General features: G+C 40.1%; 1 protein-coding gene across 4 annotated transcripts in view; it reads right to left on the bottom strand.

Moving 5' to 3' along the window:
* The window catches only part of HPSE2 (heparanase 2 (inactive)), a 638,895-nt gene that overhangs the window by 139,930 nt on the left and 480,006 nt on the right, over positions 1 to 18,959 (bottom strand). For all 4 annotated transcript variants that reach the window (XM_084754662.1, XM_084754660.1, XM_084754659.1 and 1 more), the window contains one exon: positions 1,641 to 1,747. In XM_084754662.1, the coding sequence (XP_084610788.1) occupies positions 1,641 to 1,747 (107 nt within the window). The remainder of the gene's footprint in view (positions 1 to 1,640; positions 1,748 to 18,959) is intronic.

Below are 18,959 nucleotides of genomic sequence, written 5' to 3'. Positions count from 1 at the left end.
TACTGACTGCCAACCTAGCTTTTTACCCTGGCAACAAGATTCATATCTAACCAGTGGGGAGTACATTATGAGAGAAGATTCTTAGCAATACTGCATTAAATGCTGATTCACTCCGTGTCATTAATTTGAACCATGCTTATTGGACTTGTTTGTGAAACATAATGGTAGGTGCTGAGGTTACAAACATGGAAGGCCCAAAGTAACACCATGAATTACACTGAGCAGTTGTCTTCATGTCCATCTGACATTATTCCATCTGAAAATGGTGTCTACTTGGCTGGCCTGGTCTGTTCTTCACAAATGTATTAAAGAAGCTGTCTCAATGGAGGGGAACTGCATCTGTCTCATTAGGAACAGCTGTTAGCAAAATGCATAGCTGAGGGCAAAGCTACAGTTTGTACATTTCTCAGCCAGAAGCCTGGGCCACAGGACCATAATGGAACAGAAAAGGATAGTTGGTTAGTCTCTGCTTGCGAGGGGTTTGTCCTGGCCACGTGATGCTGAGGAGCTAGGCAGAGCTCTATGCTCCTGGCTCAAGTCATTCTCCAGGCAACTACAGTAGCCTTCAAATACATTTTCTCATCCTTTCCAAGATCCTGTGTACAATACTGACAAGATCTATCATATTATCTCTTCTTCAAAATCTTCAGTGGCTAGGTATGAGCCAAGTACAAGGACTCATTTTTGTTATATGGTCTTCATGACCTTCCATGATCTGGGGTAAACCCTCTTTGTAGGCTCAGCCTTCACTATATCTCTGCTGAAGTAAGGCTTTACTCGACGTTAGTCATTGTCCCTCTGCCATGCCTTTTCTGTAATGTTTCTTCAGCCTGAGGGCTCTCACTCTCAGTTCTTCCACTCTTCACCTATGAAGAGCAAAGCACTCTTTCCATGTCCTCAAAATGCCACCTTTTCTGTGAAACCATTCCTGGTAATTCCACTCAGGGAAATTCTTTATTCCTCTGCAAGCCCATCACTTTTCCTTTATAGGAACGCTGTGGGAGACAGAAAGAAGTGATCTATTGTGGTGGGGAAAGGCTGGACTCCGGAGGCGGCCAGCTGGGTTTGAATCTGATCTCCCCACCAGCTAGATGAGCTACTTTGGCTAACTTCAACTTTGCCTTTCAACTTCTTTAGTTGTAATATGACAACAATCCTAGCCTTTGTTTCACTGTCCTGCCACGAAAACAGCAGTGCCAACCAAGTATTAAAGCCTTTCAGACAGTGCTTAGCACTTGGATCCAGTATATATCAAATAATTATTACAGCACAATTATTCTTTGCAATGTAGTTATCTCACATACTAGTCCCTCTAGTCATGTTTCTGGAGGACAAAACCATGCCTGTTGTCACCTAACTCACAAGAGTAGAAGGGTGAATGGGTGCTGCCAACGCCATGGTCTGAACTTCTTGACTTAGCAAGATGTCAACTGTGCTCTGTTGCTTTAGTCTGACAAAGTGTTAGCAGCTGGAAAAGTGACTAATTACTGTTTATAAAGTAAGGTTGAATACATTCACAAATGAATAAGATGAAAAAACTTCACTGGAAAGGACCCTCACCTTGCAATGGCTAGTGAGTATGTTATAGTTACACTGTCCTTTCTTGAAAGTTCTTGGGAGTGAAAATGTAAATTACTTACAAGAATCCTGCAGCATAGGAATCTGATAGATTGTTTGTGCCTCCAGCTGAGGTGGTCACTACGCCTTCCAGCCAAATCTTCTTTCCTGGAGTGTATGTATTGACCACCTGTTCACATAACAAAAGCAGAAGAGGATAGATGAGACTTTAAAAGCTGTTCCCAAATGAGAAGCACTGTCACTCCCTAAAGGAAGTGTCTTTCATTCTCTGCTCCCACGTGGTCATGATCTGTGCTTTACTTCATGAAGATGTGTATCTGTTACTTCCCTTTTACAGGAAGACCATGCAAAGAGCAATAGAGGTGGTCTGCTGCAGTGGCTAAAGAGCTGGATTCTGGAGCAGATGGCCTGGGAGGCACAGTAAGCTACCACATGCATACAAAAGCACTAATGCTCACATGTATTCACTCTCTTCCTTAAGTAAACCCAAGTGGTGGTGTGATAGAGCAAATGCATATTCTAGAGTGTGAGAGAACTATAGGGATGCCACGTCCTCCCCTGGAAAATAATAGCTACACCTTGTTTCCTTGTTAGCAGGTAATGAGAGATGATGCCGCTCAGGACCATGCTGCAGCCCTTGTATGATGAAGCACACTGCCTATGGATCAGAAGTCACAAACCATGAGTGGCAGAGAGAATGTTCTAGGGGAGTGTCATATAACGAGCATGGCATGGATATTATAACCATATTTTGAAGATAAGTGAAGTAAATATAAAAAGAAAAGTCTCTGACCCTACAGCTGCATGCCTTCTAAGCAGAGGCAAAGCTGTGTTCAAATGTGTCCCTCTGAAGTTTTGAAGTTACCCAGTCTCTGTTCTACATGTTGGAGGCTGGCCACACTATTCCGGTCAGGGTGCAGATACCCTGGGAAGCAATCTGGCAGTTCTTGTAATGGGTGATACTAGGAGCTTCTGAAAGTTCAGTCTGAGTTATAAGCTTGTCTCTAGCTAGCTCATTTGAGGAAATAATAACAACTAGCAGAAATGGTGAACTATAGGCCTGAAACAAGGAAAAAAGGAGAAGGCAATAGGAGGATATGTTTTCAAATTGGCAACCAATGCTGTCGACCTATACTTAGTCTCATAGAGATTTTGGTAAAAGCCTATATGAACCTCAAAACTGCTCAACTGTCCCTTAAAGTGACAATGGCAAGTATACTTATCTTGGTTTTTGTCTCCTGATGGTAAAGAGTAGCTAATGAAATTATTCCTCTCCTTATTTCCTGTGTAGCTCTGAGAGCTGAGCATGTTTCCCCTGTCCAGAGAAACCCCAGAGAAGGAAGAGAAACAAGTTCCACTGTGTTGCACAAGTACCAAGGTCTGATGGCTGCTACAATGGCTAGGACATGGAGCAGGACTCGAGGATGCTGGAACACATAAGGAAAGTTGATAGGAAAAACAGTGCCCTTAGACGCCCACTGACTCCACTCCTAGACATGTTCATGAAAGCCACGATTTTTCAGATTTCTAAAAGAAAAGTGTGAAGATTTCACTATGTCACTGTCTGTGTCAGGTGTCCACAGTTAGAGGACTAAAATATAAAATGTATTCAATGCAAAATATGAACTACTATGCAGCATTTGGAGCAAAGATTCAAATTCAACCTAAATTCAGAAACATAAATATGCTTTAAAGCTTCAGTAGTAAGTTAAAAAAGAAAGTGACATAATGGCACCTGCGGTATGATATTATTTATATAACCATTTATTAATATACAGTAATAAAGACTAAAAACACATTGTTTTAAGGACATATGTCAAACATATAATTAAAACACAAAGGAAGAAAATAAACAAAACATCAACATCACCTTTTGTGGACTGACAAGAGGTTTGCTGCAAGTTGAGGTGGAATATACTATAAGTTAGCTCTTTGTACCTTAGGAATCCCAGAAAGAATACATGTAGATGTACTTATATGAATACATATAAGAACATATGAGATACATATCTATACATGGGACCAAACTAATAAGTAGACATCAGCAAGTGACCATATATCTTCCTAGGTATAGCTTTCTATAACTGTCCCACTTTCACTTAGGATAGACTTTGCATTGCTTTATAACTCACATAAAACTGGTATTGGCAAAGTTACTGAACTTTTCAGAAATAAAATTGTAAAGTATTGGAGCTGGAGAGACGGCTCAGTGGTTAAGAGCACTAGCTGCTCTTCCAGAAAATCTGGGTTCAATCTCCAGCACTCACGTGACAGCTCACATCTGTCTGTAACTCCAGTTCCAGGGGATCTCACACACACACACACACACACACACACACACACACACACACACGCACATATGGACACACATATACAGACATGCATACATGCAAGGCAAAACAATGCACATAAAATCGTAAAATATTATATAAATTAGATAGAAGTAAGAACTCTATCCAAGAATGGAAGAAATAATGAGAATTAGTGGTGGAGATCACACTGGCATGTTGTTAAAGGTTTGGGAGCATATGCTTAGCAATCACAAAGCAAGGGTTCAATTTCTATTGTTATAAGTATGACAATACCCTCCTAACCATCTTTGTGCACTGGAAGAAAAGAATCATCAGGGCCTGCATCTTGCTTGCTACAAGGGAGCTATCTCACACTTCTTAACATTGCCCAGAGTGTCCATCCCAAAGGGAATTAGAAATCATAAACACAGCAAGAGAAACATCTTGATTGAAAAATCATAGAGTGAAGCTAAAGACTATAATTTCTTAAAATAAACTGTGTATGTACATGTATTCAATATTTTGCTTTCATTATAACTAATTAAAACTGAAAAAAATGTATTTATATATTTTCTTTTCTTCTTTTTTTAAAAATTTATTTAATTTTAATTTATGTGCATTGGTATGAGAGTGTCAGATCTTGGAGTTACAGACAGTTGTGAGCTGCCATATGGGTGCTGGGAATTGAACCCAGGTCCTTTGGAAGAGCAGGCAGTGCTCTTAACCACTGAACCATCTCTCCAGCCCCTTTTCTTTTTCTTTTTCTTTTTTTTTTAACCGTTGGTTTCCACGATACTCAGAGTTTAACTTTGTCCTCAGAGATAAGCTCTATAAACATGCTACGTGAAAGAAACCCAACATAAAAAGTCATGTATTGTATGAATCCACTTATTTAAAACAGCCAGAATATGTTCTAGAAAGTCTACAGAGGTGCATGGTAAATTACTAGTTCCACAGTGTTGATAAAGAGAAGGATGTTTAAGGTGGAGGACAAGAGAGAGTGACTTAGTAATGACTATGAGGTTTCTCTGTGAGTCTTGAATATGTATTAAAATTAAAGAGTGGCAATGATTTAAAAATTTTATGAATGTACTAGAACTCACTAACTTTCATATTTTAACAGGATGAATGTTCTGATATGGGAATTATTTCTCTTCTATCTATCATTAGCAAAATGATTATATCTAAACATGAAAAAAAAAAACTATGATGTAGGAAGAAGATGTACCCTAAGAGTTCTGATATGAATCACAAGCTAGCTTTGACTTTTGGCAATCATCTTGGACTTAAAATTCTTCATTAACATTTAAAGGTATGGATTTGGAATAACCTAACTATAAAACACTTCTGAAAATACTATATTAAAATGTATTAGTATTTTATAATATGAATGCACACATCTTTGGCTCTTAACATTCAGAGTTTAAGACTGTCTTGGGTTATAACCTGTTGAATCCCATGAGTTATAATAACAACTGGTCTAGAAAGACACGGACTAATAGTGGCAGGAACACCAGGGAACAGCCAACCACTATCTGATCACTTCACAAGGTGACCCCCACAACCTCATACATGGCACCATCATCAGGCCAAGTACATACAGTTAGGTGGGGAAGAGGCTATTACTATTGAGCTGTATTAAACTAACTCTAAATGATATCATTATACCTGTGGGCCAATATATCTCTCAGCCCTTATCTGAGGAAGCTTCTATTTGTAACAGAAGGTGATTAACACATAAATCCACAGCTGACCAAGATGATAAGAGACTATAGAATGCTCATCTCTAAAAACACACCTTTATCTCCCCTCCCCCAAGGCTCAGGAATCGCTGTAGAAGAGTGGGGAAGAGAGAGTGCAAGGGCCAGAGTGGCAAATGACTACAAAGAAACAATGTCTTTTACACAGCTGTATATGTGAACTCACAGTGGCTGCAACAGAGTCCACAAAACCTGTGCAAGCGCAAGTCAGAGTGGATCTCAGCAAGGAACTAGAAAGCATGCTCAGAATTGCCCCCCTAGCTGTGAAGCTATTCGCAACCGTTTGCTTCTCAGAAGGGGAAAGATGGCTTTCTCGATGAATGTAGCCCTTGGCAATTTTGACAACATTCCAGTGGAAAAACACACTTCCAAGAATATTTGACCAGCACAAATCTGATGGGCTTAAGAAAAAGGACACTAAGTTGGGTGAGAGGAAGGGTGGGTGAACTTGAGAGGAGTTGAGGGAAGACGAATATGACTAAAAACACACTGTACAAAACTTTCAAAAAACTAACTTTTGGAAAAGCATGTGTTTGACTACAGTAACTAGGCAAATAAAGGTTAAATACAAATAAAAGTTAAATGCACCTTTGAGATGATCACCTCAGAAGTGAAGATCTGGGTTGGTGGGGAATCATTACAATTGTATAATAAACTACAGAAGCAGGTAAAATCACCTAGGGAGAATATTTTTCAAAACAGAGTAGAGAGACTGAAGGATTTCATTTTAAAAATATTGAGGCATTACCAAATGCTTTAATTTATTGCTTTGACAAACATTTATTAACCACCTGTTAAACGCTAAGCAGACCTCTAGGAGCAGGTGTGTCCCGTAGCTGGTTCACACTGTAGTCACTTGAGGAGACTAGCAATAAGTAAACAAACAAATAAGAGAATTTCAGTAATAATAGGAGTCAAGAAGAAAATGAGATGATAAAATGCTAGGAAAGAGCTTGGCAGGCAGGAGAGGGACCTGTAGACAGTGCTCAGGCAAGAGCCCTCTGTAAGGTAGTATCTGAATTGAGTTAAGAGGGAGCCAGGTCCTTAATGTTCCCAAAGGAACAGCACAAAATAAAGGATGTAGGGAGGGAAAAAAAAAAGACCATTGCTTGTAGCACCAAAGGAAGGCCACGTGGAGTGTAGTAGATAAAGAGATGAAAGATTGAACAAACAAGGTCAGAGAAGAAAGGAGGGTGCTTTCATTAGAGTGTGACAGAGGCAGGAGAGGGGTCTGATCTGACTTATGTCAGATTACTGTAGTTGCTATGAGGTCATACGTCTTAAAAGGATTGTGAAACCTGTAACATGATATACAAATTAAAGATCCTGTTATTTCTATGACCACTTTGAGTTTCAGTGTCCTTATACATAGATGGAATAAAACCTGACAGGGTTGTGCTAAGGATCCCATCTGTTTGACAAAGAATAAATAACATGAGACCAATGACAGGATAATCCTAAACTAGTGGAAAGGGATGTGGACCCAGCAGGTGAACACTGATTTATGGGAGTTCTTTAAGGTGATGAATGGATTCAGAGTACTAGTCTAGATGTTCCTCAGTTTGGCAGCAGGGATCTGAATCATTCATGATGCTTCTAGGAAGCATCTGTTTGAGGGAAGGAAATTCAGTCATTTAAAATATTTAATAATAATAATAATAATAATAATAATAATAATAATAATAATAAGTGTATGTGTGCACGTGCAAGTGGGTGAGGTGCCTGTGGATGCCTCTATCTTTTGATCTTCTTAGAGTTACAGGCAGGAGAGAGCCATCAGTACGAGTGATAGGAACTGAACTTTGGTCCTGTGGTCTAAGAGTAGTGTTTAGTTTTAACTGCTTAGCCATCTCTCCACCACACGCTCCAGTCTTATTTCCTTAAGCATTTATTTCCTAGCAGAGTGTTTCACATAGAACAGGCCCTTCACTGAAAATAGGGCTCTAGTTACACAAAGAAGCTGATGCAATACCAAATCTGCCCTGTGCTAGCTCACAGTAAACCCCACTCTTGGAAGGAACAGTATGACTTAAGAAAGGGTGATTAAACCAGACAAAGAATAAAAAGCTATGTGCTGCTTGAAAATTAAAAAGAATTAGAGATTAGGAAAAATAGAAACATACATTGAAAATCTTTCAGAAATGAAAGACCTAGGCAAGAACATTCCCTGTGTATTTGCTAAGCTTTGGTGCAGCGAGTCTTGATGTCTGAGAGGAAAAGAGAAATCCTGATTCTTTCAGCATGTGACTTATATATGAAACCCAACAACTCACAAGCCTTAAATGCAAATTATCATCCAATATGATGTGAATGTCCAAGACTTTTATGAAGAATCTTTATACTATTCTGACACTGAAAATATGACAATCATGTCCAGCTACTTTTTGAGCACGTTTGCTACCGACACTTAGGTGGAAGGTGACAGTGGTGTGCTGAACTTAGAGGGCTAATTTGTATAACATGATTTTATTTCAGAGTTCAAAGTGCACCACTTTTAAAATGAAGATATGACTCCAGAAGACATTTGGAGTTATAAAACTATGTATACAGTACCCTACAAAGTCCACTGGTGTAAAAACTAAAGTTAATCTGAATTCTCTTCTGACTGTAGGGAGAGAATAGTTGATGTTTTTTTGCTCTGGGAGCTGTGGATATAAAGCATGCGCTCAGCTTGCAGGAAGCCCTGGGTTCACTCTCAGTTGGCTCTTTCCCAGGACTGTTATTGGTGAGGCAGCATGGTGGTGCCTATAGGCACGGGCTCTGGAGATGGGCACTTCAAGTCTTATTGTATATTCACTGTGTGACCGGGAGTATTTTAAATTATATCTTTATGTTCTAGTGTAGAATTACATGTCTAAATTAGTGAATTTTATGATTTAACTAATAAACATTTTTAAAAGAACTTAAAAACAGTTCCTGTTGTATTTCAAGCACTTAAGCCCAAATATTTTCTGGATTTTGCTGCTTTTCCAAGGTACCTGAGTTTGTATCTGAAAAGCTTAACATGAGAATTGGTTGCTCTTCCCTCAGCTAACTGGTAATATTCCAGATATATGTGAAGCAAGAGGAAAGGGCAGTTTAGAAATTTAAATACACATGGGTAATACACATAAGCATAATTAGCATAATGAGTATAATTAGCATATACTCACCCACTCTCAACACAAGCATCCTGTTACCCACATGAACAAAGAAATGTACAGTGAGGTAAAACTTTGATACAAACCGAAGCAGCTATATGAGGAGGAAAATGTCCCCCAAAGCACTAATGTTGAAAGTTCAAAGAGTCAACACAAATGAACAAATGTTTTCTAAGCCTTTTCAGTTGAGGACATGATGGGAAATTTGAGGAACTGGGAGTCTTCCAAGAATAGAGAAGGCCAGCATGGTGAAGTGTGGTAAAGATATAAATGCTGATGCTTGTGCTGGTTGAGTCTGGGGAGAAAATTAGCTTGGGCTGAAGACGAGAAAAACCAAACGAAGAAGAAGAAGAAGAAGAAGAAGAAGAAGAAGAAGAAGAAGAAGAAGAAGAAGAAGAAGAAGAAGAAGAAGAAGAAGAAGAAGAAAAACCCAAAAAACAAAAAAGCCAAACAGAAAAAGCAGATGGAACCAGCTGCAAAATTCCCTCAGAAAATGAAACTAAGAAACCGAGGGCTATAGTTCGACCCTGTGGTTTTCTAAGTAAATATGATTCTCCCTATGCTGGAAGAGAGAAAAGGAAAGGACTCTGGAAAGCAAAAGGACTCCTGGTGAGAAATGATGTGCGGACAAAGGTGTGTGCTGAAATAATGTGCCGGCGAAGGGCTCCCTGGGGAGGAGGAGTGCAGAGGCTGATGTACCTATGCGAGCATTGGAGGAAGCTGGCTGCTTAGCTCCCTTCCAGCTGTTCAGTTCCCCAACAGACTTGAGCCCTGGGGCCCATGTGGTCAAGGAAGCTTTGAGGCACCCAACAAGAAGTCCATTAAGTGGCCATCAGCTGCTCACAATTCCCTGTTTACTAGAGGCAGAGAGGTTTGAGGGGTAAACTTTTTCAGATTCTTCTCTCACATTTCAGAGGCAAGGACTGAGTGAGAATGTTTGGTGTGTTCATCTGGATACACCGAGGCAGGGGGTAGAGTAGAAGATGTGGGTGTACGTACGGCGGGGGTGGGGTGGGTGGATGGGTGGGTGGGTGGTGAGGCGGAATGGGGAGTATACTTAGGGAAAATATTCTTGATTTTTTAAAAAAAGTGACCTAGGAACATAACCATTTATGGGGCAGTTTTCAAACCTGGTCTTCCCTTTCCTGTAGTTCCTTGATATCCTGTCTCTAAAGCTGTAATCTAAGAAAAGACTCTTGAGGACAGGGCTTCAGGCACTGGCTGTACAAGAGATGGTAGCATTGTTGCAGCCGACATGTTGTTTATGGTTATCCAAACCAACACCTTCCTTAATGAGAAAGGAAGCAATAAAACAGGAACAGTGGACAGGCCAGCTGGGCTAATCAGTCCTGGCAGGAGGCCCACCCTCCAAAGAAGCTGGAGCCCATTAATTCCAGGATCTCATGTACTGGGGAGCCAACTTTCCCCACAACGTCAGAGGAGCTGCTCCCTGAGTAGCCAGAACAAGTCTCCTACATGGCTGGTTACGAAGAATTGCCTCTTTTAGGAAGGCTCTTCTTATTGTTGCTTTTTCAAACACAATCTAATATTCTTTACACTGTGTGTGTGTGTGTGTGTGTGTGTGTGTGTGTGTGTGTGTGTGTGTGATTGTGCATGTGGAGGTCAGAGGACTATTTGAGGGAGGCAGTTCTCTCCTTCCCACCACGTGGGTCCGAGAGGCTGGACGCAGGGAGTCAGTTTTGGTGGCAAGTGCTTTTACTCATTGAGGCGTCTTGTTGGTCCTTAGGAAGCTGCTTACAACTCACCTATAACTCTTCCTTGCATTTCAGCTGTCTTGCTTCCTCACTGTATTTATGAATGGCCAAGGTGAACGCTCACTGTTGTTTCTGTGTTGTTAGAGGAGGGACAAGTCTGATTCTGTTTTCCTTCCTCCCTGTTCCTTCCTAAGTTTTGAGCCTCATAATTTCTTTCTTGGTCTTCCGGCTTTCTCTCTCTCTCTCTTTTCTAGACCATCCTGCATCCTGCTACCCTTTGTTAACTTTGGAATCCCTTCCCAGTTTCAAGAACCTTCACTGGTTTCTCATTGTGGTGCCAGCTGTGGGAAGCAACCATACACGCCTCTCCCCTTCTGTACACTGAGAGGTATGTTTGATCATCAAAGAGGTGAGGGACAAGCAACTTGTATCTGATGTTACTGAAATCCGTGACCACTGACCACAAGTCAGGGCAACGGAGGCTTTATTTAAGATGGTATCTGCCACCTTACATAACTGCCCTTGAACCCCCATTCTCCTTCATTCCCCTTACAGCCTATGCAGGGAGGTCTTACTGCTTTAGAAAAGTGTGTTATGCTTTTGTTGTTTACTTTTTTCCATCTGCCTCTCTCACCAACGCTTTTGTTAGTTTTCTCAAGGATTATTTCAAATGCTGTTTTCTCTATGGAATATTCCTCAGCTCTTTAGAAAGTCTTCTTTCTTCCAAAGTTCTTTGAAGCTATCTCTGATGTTGATCTTATTGCACATAAATGTAACTTTGTATCCCCCCCTTTTTTATGCCCAATGGACTGAGGGTATTTTATTGATGAAAAGGCTAAGTTTTGAAGAAGACAACTAACAACCTCCAGCCAGCAATGGCAAGTGCCACGAACTCACGTTCCAGTTAGAGCTCTGTTGCATCCTAATTGAATTCTGCTGCTTGAGGGCAACCATGAGCCTTTGCTTGCCTAAACTGCCTCCATATTTAAGGTGCCTTTCTTCAGTTAGACAAGCTGGGATCTTCTGAGCTGAATGCTTCTAATATCTCATCACATTCCTCTTATTTCTTCTGCTATTGATCTTTCTGTCAGTTTCATTAATTTTGTCTGTGTAATTGCTTTTTATTCCTTTCTGTTATGGAGTAGCAGATATGCCCAGGTTTTTGGTGTTAGATCAACTTTTAGATTGTGGCTTCTGTTTCAGTGACCTTTTTAGGATTTAAAACTTTACTCTCTGTTCTTCTTATCCCAAACTAAAGAAAAACAACTGAATGTAACGGAGACAACAAAATATTACATAAGGACACACACAGACAGGATGACGTCAGCATGGAGGGGTGGCACTGTGAGCCCTGACAGGACGACAGTGAGGACTGGGCAGAAGCAGAAGCAGTTAATGCCGCTTACCTGAATGTTCCTTTCTTCACTCTTTTCTCTGGCAAGCTGATAATCCAGGCTTGGGTGCTGTGTCTACTCAAATGCCAGATTCCACCAACCTCAGAGCTAATTTCCCTCTCGTTTAGGACAAGCACTATACTCAGTCCTCTTACTTGCATGCTGAAATGCCTTACGCTCTCCTCAGGTTGCCTCTCCTATTGAAGACACTTTTGCTCCAAATACAGAGAGCTATTTCTCCCACCACCCACAGGTGGCGCACTCTTTCACGATGCCATCCCTCTCACCGTCCCTCTCTAAACAATGCGGGTGGAGCACAAAGCACCAAAGCCCAGTATTGAAAACTCTTGTTCTCATCACCATCACTTGTCTAACGTCATGAAAAAAATTTAAAAACCCATCCAACCCTCACTTTCAGGGCGGTCGACCCAGATCATCAACTAATTGTGGTGTCACACTGGTATTCTGATACCAAGAACACGGTTATTCTTTTTTGAGAGCACTTCTCATCCTAGGTAGTTAGAAATACATTTTGCATAGGCTACAAAATAAATGGTTAATAGATACCAACTACAGAAAGTGTAGTGGATGACCATGGGTTCAGCAGTGAAGTGGGCCTGAGTTTAAATTCTCGTCTTAGTGCTTAAGCAAGCTCCATGGCCTTGAGCAATTTACAACAGACTAATAATGTATGAATGCCATTTGTAACCCAAAGGCATTATATTTGTAAAGCAATGATGTATCTTTCATAATTTAATGCTTTTGAAATCAGAGTGTTCTTCACAAGTATTATCAATTAAAACCTGCCAGCAGTTTACTCTTTGCTTCTAGCTGTTATAAACTTGAGGTGTATTCTATAATTATCCATATCTAAAAATCATAAAATGGCAAGAATGAAAATCCTGGCTCTCTTCTCACCAGGGCCTGGCCTCCTGTGATACCATTAGTGCCTGTGTGAAAGGCGAAAGCTAGATTCTGTTAGGACTTGGGCTCATAGAGCATAAGCTGCTGGATCCGCACTTTCACAGGCAGCTGTCAATGTTTTCGGAGGAGGCCCCTGGAGTGTTCACAGGGCAGTATCTCTAAACTTCGCTAAGGGGCCTTGCTTTCTTTCTTTTTAAAAAGGTCCCTACCGTACAAGACTTATGCCCCACAAATTTGGGTCACCCATGGATGTCATCCCAAGTCAGTGATGTAGGAGACTTTGTATTTGTGGTCCTTGGTGTTCTCTTTCTTTGATCTGATTTCTTGGCTCGCGTTTCTGTTCTTCTCTACTGATAATCTACTCTTTGACACTAACATCTTAGTGTGGAGTCCAACCAGGGTAGTTGGCATCTTGCCAGGTTGTTTATATTTCAAATAATATTCCTAAAATAAAATAAAGTGGAATATTTCTAAAGTGGAATATCTGGCATTTACAAACAGATTGCAATGTTATTTGGGGCCAAAAAGAGGATGCTCCTTCACCTCTACACACACAGAAGGCACTCTTGTGCCGTGCCTGATGGAGACGCAGTTCACAGGGGGCTCTGCATTCATTTTCATAGCTTCAGAAGCACACTGTGAAGTTAGCAGCACACTAAGTGCTCAGTGTCAATGGCAAACGTGCACCTGTGAAGGAGCTAAGACGTTTCATGTTTTTCTACTCTACTTTTATCTTGGTTACTCATCCCACTTTGGGTTTCCCTCCTGTCAATATTTATTGAATATCTGTCAAGTGATACATTCTGGGACAGTAAAGTAAGGATTCAACATTGCTGAATGAATGAATGAACTAAAGAATGATTTCATAAACGCTGTTTTGTTTTGTTTGTGGTGATAACTGTTAGGTCTCAAGTATGGGGCAGATGGCTGCAGGGTCCATTAAGAAAGCAGCCCTAGCCACCAGGCTCTCCCAGCATCCCTCAGTCTCTACTAGTTACAGGGTCCTCCTGGCTGGCATACCCTTCCTTCAGCTGCCCTTCCCTATAGAATCCAGCCATCTTGGTTACCTGACCCTTTTCATCTATTCTTCACCCTTTGGGTCTCTTGGTTTGGCTCTCCCCTCTCCTTACAAGTCCCGGCTCAGTCTGGTCGTGTTCACTTTAGATTCTCCTAGATGCTTCTGCCTCTGGCTATGCTCTCTCTTTTATCTACAATAAATGTTCTCCTCCACCATACCTAGAAGCAATCATATCTTTCCTTTATCTTTCCTTCCTTCCTTCCTTTCTTTCTATTTACCTGGTGGCAAAACATGGGACTACTCATGTCCTTTTTTTACATTTTTAAAAAATTCAGTAACTACAATTCTTTTCCTGTTGATGTTTACATTTTCTAGTTTCTCTGACTAAAGAAGAATACCATTATTATTTCACCGTGTTTCTAGCTATTTTGTCATCCTCAAAACTAACATTTTTTGATATATTATAAAGCTCACATAAGTGGACAGACTGACAAACCAAGAAGTTCACTGAGAACCAGAATTTCGTTATGATGTTTATTAATTTACTAGGGTTATATATTTTCTACCGTACTTCCATGTACTCACATCTAAGCTATATTAGACGCATCATAACGTCATTATATTTATTGAGACTTTGAAAGAGTTGAACTTTATTCAACAACATAAGCAATAGGTGATTAAAGAACGCTAAGTGTAGTGTTGCCACTTAGACATCTACTCTTTCAAAACTTCCTCACAATCCATATCTAAGTAATTCTGTGCTGCCAAAACAGAGCACTGTTTCGTCTTTATTTCCTCTGAGATGTGTGGTGTCTTATTAAACTTAACTCCTCTATTTCTTCAGTGGGCTCTTCCCTCTAATGTTTATTATGCTGTACAATTACTAAGGCTTCCTTGTTTTTTTTTCTAGTTATATCCTCCCTCTTTCTTTGACTCCTGTCTCCAGGGAATAACACCGGTGAACAAATGCATCTGCTATAATAATCGATCTAGCATGCAAATCCATACATTCTTCTTTCTTGAGGAAAATGCTTTTGGTATTTTCCTCTCCTAGGTAGCAGTAACTTATTGGAAGGACAAACAGTGATTTTATGTGCTGTGTGTGTATACATGTACACGCATGCACATGCACACACACTGGGGATGGCTGTTTTAGATACTTGTGCTTCATACAATGTTTGGCATTTTATTTGAATTACTTAATAGAAATTTAAAGAAGCATAAAAATGAGAATTATAATGCTCTCCTTACCCTCACACACACAGTGGCTGCCAAACTGTTCTCCTTACCCACACACATCTACCAGTGGCCCCCAAACAGCACCTGAAGGAAAACTATCAGTTAGAGGGATCCTTTCCTTTGGGCACTAACCTACGTGTCACTTCCTCTGGGAGACATCCCATGGCTTCTCTTTCTTTACATTGTAAGGTGTATACATGGCATGATGGGTTCCCATAACACACTATTATAACCATCACTGCACTTTATTATCAGCATGCTTCATTAACTGCTTTCTTTCCCACTAGACTATAAGGTCTATGAGGACAAATATCACATTAGTTTTGCTTACTATTGTATTCTCAAAAGTCTGGAAAATACTACGAATGGCACATTGATAAATGAATGGAGAAAGGATAGAAAGGAAGGAGGAAGAAATTAACTTTTCAAATACCGAGGAAGCCAACTGTAGTTTATTTAATATTCAAAGTGCAATCATATGGACAATACTTTTGGAAATACTTTCCTCCTGACTGGGAGTTCACCAACTCCTTCCTGTGCTTATTGAATTGCTGAAAATAATATAAAAAGTGTTATTTCCTCCTCTGATTCCTCTAGGAGATGAAGACACAAATCATAGAGTCCAAATGACTTAAGCCAAAGTGGTTCTTCTTGGTTCTTACGTCATTGATTTGGAGTCAGCCCAGCTCTGCACACTATACCATCTGCGCTGTGTCCTGACTGTCTCTCACTTGCCCATTTGACCTGTCTCTGTGTTGTGAGATCCTCAATCCCTTTCTCTGACTCATCTCCCAATACACAGATGGTTATTCTTGTTCTAATGGAAAGGAGTGTGTAGCTCATCCGAAGGTGTGGGTTGTCCAGACATTTCACTGGTTTCCAAAAGTATCACAGACATTTTCATCTAACCTGATAATTCACCAACTGCTGAGAAAACAGAATTCTTCTTTAAATGGCAGTCCAAATTTGGAAACCACATCTGCTTTTAGCAATTGAGTCATTGCTTTTCAGGTGCCAAAAATATCACCTATTATATTCTCCAGGGTTCAAAGTAAGAGGAAAGAGAAAAAAGGCAAAGAAAAAATGCAGAATAAAGGTAGCATGGAGCATTTCTAGTCACAAAAATTATTACAGTAACTGTAATAGCTAACAATGTAACAGCAACAATAACTAGCAGCTGCATCTGCAAGTGAACGTTCTAATTTCCTTAATGAGGAGAGAATGTAGAATTCTTAGCATCTTTACTTTGTAGGTAAAGAAATAATCATGGATATCTGGGTCTCAGCCCCAACTAAGGTGAAAGCTGCAGCTGTTATCACTGCCACCAGCTGAGTAAAAGTGTCCTCTGATAACACCATGTGACAATATTGATACACTCCAGCCATCAACTCTTTCAGCTAACAGTTTCAGCTACCATGCGCAGGCAAACTATCCATGCTATGCCCTGTGTGAATTCCAGCCTATATGCTTCTTCACATAATACATGAGGTTTTGCCATGAAGCTTTGGCATGACTGGTTACACTGCCATAGAAAACCAGAACAGGCACCAAAGGTGATGCCTGATGCTCCTGCTAAGTCTAGCCTTCCCTTCCAGGAGCCTTTTACTTATACGTCATTTCTCCTTCCTGAAGTGGGAGGCCACTTACAGGGCATCAGGCACATTTTTAAATGCTTGAATCTCAATTTTCTCTTTTCCTTTCTGGGACCCTATAAAAAGCAGGAAGTAAGCTTTGCTTCTACTTTAGCCTTTGAATGTTCTGTCATGATAAGGACCATGCAGTGGTAAAGGGGACTTAGACTCACCTGCTATAGTTAACTAACAACACAAATACAGTTAGAACCTTCTCTCTTGGTACAGTATTATTACCAACAACAATCCTTTAATCAGTTCAAAGATAGAAGAGCCCAAAACAAAGGGACTTGACTATTTTGCACACTGTTGTAATACAAATATCCATATATTTATAGGATGAGAGAACTTCCAAGTAAACAAATACAAAACTCCTTTTAAGGAGCAACACTTAAATTAGCATAGTGAGGCTAGAAAACTGTAGCTTTCCATAGGTTGATTTTTGTTTGTTTTTGAGGCAGAGTCTCAGTAGCCAAGGCTGGCTTCCAATTCAAAATCCTCCTGCCTTAGCCTCTCAGAGGCTAGGTGATAGGCATGTACCACCATGGCCAGCTGTAGGTTGATATTCTGTTGCATCAGACAACATGTTTAACCTATTCAAATATTAAAGCTTAAAACGGAATTCCTTGAGGCCACATATTGTTATATTTTGTATCTCCAGAATCTGGCACTTTGCCCAGTAATACTTCCCACTAACTTTTGTCAAACAGAGTGGCAGAAATATTTCAGATGACTTAGTTCTTCTTGCCTAATAGAAGGCAGTGGTAGAAGGCAGCTCTGGCCAATGTACCTGGCCCATCATGATTACACTGGGGTACAGAAATCTAGAAGTTTGAGAATTCTCAGGCTCTAGCACTCCCCAAGAACAAGTGAATACGGAGGCTGTATGCTGTTTGAATGTGACATTAGTATGGAAGTACGACAAGTGTTCAGACTTTCACTTAGTTCTCAATGGTGCTTTCCACAGAGTTTCTGGAAAGGAACCTGACTGGACAGCACAAAATGTTGTATTTTGATGAGGCCCAGTGGATATTGTAGACATAAGATCCATGTAATTCAAAATGAATGAATCTAATATATTTCAAAATGTGACCAGAGGATCACTAGGCAGATGACTCTTAAAGGCAGATGTGCTCTGGCCACACTAAGCCAGAGCTTCAGGACTCAGACTACATCCATTACTAATGGGTTCATTGGTTATTTTCATTGGTCCATTAACTAAAAGGGTCTTGCTGGGAAGACATACATGCAGTTGCTTAATATGATTTAATTTCTTCTCCTTTTAAAATAAAAGTCAGCTCTTACATGAATATGGAGCAGAATTATTTGCTTTCAAAACCATAACTTCAGTGAATGTGAGCAATGGTTGTCTCCTGAAATGAGGTAAATCCTCAGGAAGAGAAAACAAGTAAACTTGACATTTCTTTACTAAATTACTTTGAATCAACTGCTAACATATTTTTATTATAATAAAGAAGCCTTTTAAATAAAAATAAAAATTTTTCTTGATTTTAAATGTAGGAAAAAGCAGGAAGGATGAAGAAAAAAGTCTGCTTTTTAAAAAAAACAAACCTTTAATACAATTTCCATGTGGAGCTTTTATTCTTTGTATTTTACTTTTTGTTTTAATTAGTTTATAAGAATTGCATTTCAGCGTGTATAATGAAGACTGTTACTATTCATTATTTCTTCGTATTTAGAGCTTCTGAACTCCTTCTAGTTATTGATAAAATACCTTACAGTGGACAGTTACCTCACTGTGACATGAACGTGCTTCTACCACTTCTCTGTGATATGGTACCTGTTATACAACTTTGCTATCTTTCTCCCTTTCTCCTCTTCTAGCTTCTGCTATTTTCTAGTTCGAGTGAATTATTTTACCTTTTCCATAGGGAAACGAACATGCAGTATTTGTCTTTCTGAGCCTGGCTTATTCTACTCTACATAATGCCCTGCAGTTCCATCCATTTTTCAGACAATGACAGTTTCTTTCTCCATTTGTCCACTGATGGATACTTTGGTCGATTCTGTATCTCAGTTATTCTCATCAATGCTGTAGGCGGCATGGGAGAGCAAGTTGCTCTGTGATATGGTGAGCATGTTGTGCAGTTCTATTTCTTACACACCATCAGTGTGTAGGAGTTCCATATCCTCAACATCCTTACAACAACTCTGGATCTTGATGCGACAAATAACAAACCCTGTTAAAGGTGAAAACCAATCTGACTCACAATCATCCCTGAGAGAGGGTGATCCTGGCCACGCCTCT

Source organism: Acomys minous (genome assembly GCF_964271855.1).
Source record: "Acomys minous genome assembly, chromosome: 2".
In the NCBI taxonomy this organism is placed as follows: Eukaryota; Metazoa; Chordata; class Mammalia; order Rodentia; family Muridae; genus Acomys; species Acomys minous.
This window is presented reverse-complemented; position numbering and strand designations above follow the sequence as displayed.